The sequence below is a fragment of the Octopus sinensis genome, linkage group LG10 (assembly GCF_006345805.1).
Source record: "Octopus sinensis linkage group LG10, ASM634580v1, whole genome shotgun sequence".
Taxonomy (NCBI): domain Eukaryota; kingdom Metazoa; phylum Mollusca; class Cephalopoda; order Octopoda; family Octopodidae; genus Octopus; species Octopus sinensis.
In genome coordinates this window covers 20,108,365-20,113,564 of record NC_043006.1, presented here as the reverse complement: position 1 = coordinate 20,113,564, position 5,200 = coordinate 20,108,365, and the positions used below count along the sequence as shown (strand labels likewise).

Genomic DNA, 5,200 nt, shown 5'->3' with positions numbered 1-5,200 from the left:
TCATCGCATGTATTGTTTCATCATGGGGTTGATTTTAATGGTTTTATGCCGCCATCAAGATTGCTGGCCTTGAGCCAAATTTGAAACTAATACTAACCATGCCAGCATGGACAACATGTTAAATGATGCCGCCGCTGCCGCTGTCAACGACGACTTACTTTATAGATTCTTAACCTTATCTTCAGGATAAATTATATATAAAAAATTGTTATTGTACCAAAGGCCAAGTGTGGAATAAATATATTACTTTGGGTAGAATCCTCTGATTCTGATAGAACCTGTATTAGCTTAAAAAATATAATTTTTATTTTTGGTTCATGGTTTGATTTCTTTTCTCTTTCTTGTTATTTCCAAACAGCACTGGTGCCATCTATTAAAAACAGTAAACGACCCTTGGTAGGGATGGGAAAACATCTTTGTGGTGCTGGAACAGGTAAGGAAATTCTTTTATTTAATCTTTTATTTAATCTTTTATTTAATTCTTTTATTTAATCTATAGGTGCAGGAGTGGTTGTATGGTAAGTAGCTTGCTAACCAACCACATGGTTCCGGGTTCAGTCCCACTGCGTGGCACCTTGGGCAAGTGTCTTCTACTATAGCCTCGGGCCGACCAAAGCCTTGTGAGTGGATTTGGTAGACGGAAACTGAAAGAAGCCTATCGAATATATGTATATGTATGTGTATATATATATGTATGTGTGTGTCTGTGTGTCTGTGTTATTCCCTCCAACATTGCTTCACAACCAATGCTGGTGTGTTTACATCCCCGTAACTTAGCGTTTCGGCAAAAGAGACTGATAGAATAAGTACTAGGCTTACAAAAAATAAGTACTGGGGTCGATTTGCTCAACTAAAGGCAGTGCTCCAGCATGGCTGCAGTCAAATGACTGAAATAAGTAAATGAGTAAAGAGAAAGAGTAAAGAGTTTTAATTAAAAAACTTTTTTTTCTATTTGCTGGGTCAGAAATAAGGGATAGTAGTCGTGGTATTTGTAGGTCCCCTGAGACTGATTAATTTGGTGTCATTAATGTTTCATTTGAACCTTTGTGAGTCAACACCTGTGGGAAAGACATGGGCAGGGAGAAAATTCCAATGGGTTGATGATCTAGAAGGTGGAAGCACTCCGTCGGTTACGACGACGAGGGTTCCGGTTGATCCGAATCAACGGAACAGCCTGCTCGTGAAATTAACGTATAAGTGGCTGAGCACTCCACAGACACGTGCACCCTTAACGTAGTTCTCGGGGATATTCAGCGTGACACAGAGAGTGACAAGGCCGGCCCCTTGAAATACATGTACAACAGAAACAGGAAGTAAGAGTGAGAGAAAGTTGTGGTGAAAGAGTACAGCAGGGATCACCACCATCCCCTGCCGGAGCCTCGTGGAGCTTTTAGGTATTTTCGCTCAATAAACACTCACAACGCCCGGTCTGGAAATCGAAACCGCGATCCTATGACCGCGAGTCCGCTGCCCTAACCACTGGGCCATTGATCTAGAAGGAACAACTGGATGAAGTAACTAATGCAAGGCTTTGGGATTAATAAGGGTGATGAGAGAAGGTGACGCGACTGAATCCAGGATGCCTGTGTGGAATAACGAGCCCTGCCAAGCTCAAAGAAGCAGGAGCCATTATAGCAGCAATGGAAAAGACAGAGAGAGCAGATTGCATCACCTGTGGGCCAGAAGCTGAAGCATGTCTAGGTGTGCTTTCATGCCAGTCTGTCCAGCAGCCCTTTTCTAGATGCAGTCTAGTATACCTATATGTACAGGTATAATGTATATGTTTGTATACAAATTATCATCATCATAATTTTTTAATGTCCGCTTTCCATGCTAGCATGGGTTGGACGATTTGACTGAGGACTGGCTAACCAGATGGCTGCACCAGGCTCCGATCTTGATCTGGCAGCTGGATGCCCTTCCTAACGCCAACCACTCCGAGAGTGTAGTGGGTGCTTTTACGTGCCACCGGCATGTGGGGCCAGTCAGGCGACACTGGCAATGGCCACCCTGGCAATGGCCACACTGGCAATGGCCACACTGGCAATGGCCACACTGGCAATGGCCACACTCAAATGGTGTTTTTTTATGTGCCACCTGCACAGGAGCCACTGGCAACCGCCTTGCTCGAATGTTTTTTATATATCTATGATATATTTTTGTATGGGTATACACAGCGAAAATATTTAATTTTCATCATGCAAATTATTTTATTAAAATATTTTTTTATTGGCTAACTAGCAGTATCACCCGGCGTTGCTTGGGTTTGTAAGGGAAATAACTATAAAGTATTTTTAGAGAGTTATAACAAAAAAATAGCAAAAAAATGCATTAAAAATGGGAAAAAAAATTATGGTAAATTTTTTTTTAAATCGTTGACTCATCGTAGACATTTTTAGAGAGTTACTTCCCTTATATAATAGCGAAAAAATGCATTAAAATGGAAAAAAAAATGATGGTAAATTATTTTTAAAATCGTAGACTCATCATAGACGCGCGCTAATACCCAGAAGGGCTCGATATGAATCACGACTATAAGATACCCGCTTTTGGTTAAACTGCACCGCAAAATGTGGGAGTAGTTAGGAATCTAAATCGTAGGAGACAGACACACAACTTCACTTTTATATATAAAGATATAATGAGTATGTTCAAATTGTGTCATATTACAGGTCAAAAATATTTTTTTGTACAGAGAATTGTTTATGCACAATAATAACGCATAAAAGCATTCACATTATTAATTTCACTTTTATAACTCTTAGATAAAACATCTGAACATTTGACATTTGAAAAATTCATTGTAAAATATTTTGTGGGCAGAAAGATCCCCACCTCCCAGTCAATGGAGCCATGTGCTTAACCCTTCAGCGTTCAGATTATTCTATCAAACATAATGCTTATTGATTCCCATTGATTTGAATTAATCATACATTATCTCATATCTTCAAGATCTTGATGGTGTAATTACTTAATGTAGAATAACATTGTAGGGTAGGTGTGAGAGCCTGGATCTGGTCAGTTTGAACATAAAACAGATTAACTATTTTGGCCGGTTTAAATACTAAAGGGTTAAGCATACCTAAGCACAATGGTAAATCTGGCACTAACTGTACATGCAGCAGCAGTATTATCCCAGGTGTGATAACAAGCTCCATTGTGGGCCTTACCTGAGCTTCATCAAGTGTCAATAATTGTTGGGTACTAAAACCTCTTCTGGCTCTAAATAGAAGGGCAAATTGTTGGGATGTGGTCCTAACTATCCTAAGGATGTGCTTTCACCCTGGGGAGATCGTTGGTGATAGTGTGACCCAACATTAGGATCAATTATATGGGCTCTAGTTGAATGCTGCTCATGATTAATATAGGGTTTTAATAAATAACTAACAAATTTGTTTAGTTTCTCTTAGTACCAGATGAAACAGAAGCTAAAAGATATGAGTGTATTGACACAATCCAAGGTATAATGAGTTGTTCTAAGGCGGCGAGCTGGCAGAAACGTTAGCACGCCGGGCGAAATGCGTAGCCGTATTTCGTCTGCCGTTAGGTTCTGAGTTCAAATTCCGCTGAGGTCGACTTTGCCTTTCATCCTTTCGGGGTTGATTAAATAAGTACCAGTTATGCACTGGGGTCGATGTAATCGACTTAATCTGTTTGTCTGTCCTTGTTTGTCCCCTCTGTATTTAGCCCCTTGTGGGTAGTAAAAAATAGGTATAATGAGTTGTACTTCACTGAACTATTTTCTAATATGAGTCACTCATTATCATTACCACCATCATCATTTGAAGACTTTTGGAGGCATCATGTAGAGAAGATCAGCAACTCTTGCTACTATTTGTAAATGAGGTGTTTTCCCATTATATATTAAATCAAATTTTATTAATTATTATTTTTTTGAATATTTGACTCATCTGAACAAGCAACATTATTTGCTAATTATGCTCTCGTTAATGTATAGGAGACATACTTATCTGCATGGCTGAAACAGCTGTCAGTTATAATGTATATGTATTTTTATATCTTGTTATATTTATTTAGTTATATCTCATTATATTGATTGTAATTATTGTACTGTATTAATGTCTAATCTTAATGCTCTTGTGTAGTGTTTTAATAAAGTATATGATTCGGTATTATCTGATAGTTGATGAATGATTTAGATATATTTCTCCATTTTCTCATTTTGGATTACTAATATCAGGTATTTTAAATTTCTCTCTAGATTTTGCTTTGAGATGTCTGACTGAATCAAGAGAAAATGGAAAAGAATCTGAAAATAAGTTCTTGTATGTATTTATTCCTTGTAATGATATCACCATGTCTCTTGGACAGTGTATGTTAAAATAAATAGACATTCATCACATACATATATGTTCAACCTCATTAATTAGGCAGTGACTACTCTCATTAATTACCTGAAGGCTACACTACCTTCAATAATTAAATAGGGGCGACCATTGCTAGTTAATTAGTGACTACCTTCAGTAATTAACTCATGGCTACCCTCATTAATCAACTGAGAACTAACTAATCTTAGTAATTAATTAGTGTTTACCTTCTTTAATTAACTAGTGGCTACTCTTCTTAATTAACTGGCAACTAACTAACTACCCCCAATAGTTAACTGGTGGCAACTCACACAAATCCATCCTTTATCTATTCCCTAGCCAATCCTCTACACAGTCCCTACCTAACCAACTACCTAGCTCCCTTACCTAACCCCCTACATAGCTCACCTACTCAGCCCATACTCTAACACAGTGCTTCTCAACCATTTTTTACCTATGGATCCCTTTGATTGCTATCATACTCAGATGGACCATCCTAGCCATTCATTGTTTAAAAAAAAACATATTCTTATGATTAAATATTATTAGGAATTGTATCTGAAAAATTGTTAAAATGTTTTGTGTATTGTAGAAGCATAACAAATTTATTGCTGATAAATTTTGACAACAAAATCTTATATGGACACATGGACCTCCAAGGGCCATTTGGACCCTGCTCTGACTGTTATTTTTAGCCTTATTAGACTTTTATCTGTTCCTATTCTCCATCATCTCTTCATCGTCATCGTTGTCATCATCATCATCATCATTATCATTTTAACATCTATATGCTGGTTTGGGTCAGACAAAACTTTGTTGAAGCAGATTTTTTTTTATGTCAGATGAGCATCCTGTTGCCAACCTCCAGCTGT

At 37.8% G+C, this 5,200-nt stretch overlaps 1 protein-coding gene across 1 annotated transcript in view; it reads left to right on the top strand.

Moving 5' to 3' along the window:
• The window catches only part of LOC115216659 (tRNA:m(4)X modification enzyme TRM13 homolog), a 68,295-nt gene that overhangs the window by 56,286 nt on the left and 6,809 nt on the right, over positions 1-5,200 (top strand). The window contains exons 10-11 of the mRNA XM_029786162.2: positions 359-433; positions 4,223-4,286. Of these exons, the coding sequence (XP_029642022.1) occupies positions 359-433; positions 4,223-4,286 (139 nt within the window). The remainder of the gene's footprint in view (positions 1-358; positions 434-4,222; positions 4,287-5,200) is intronic.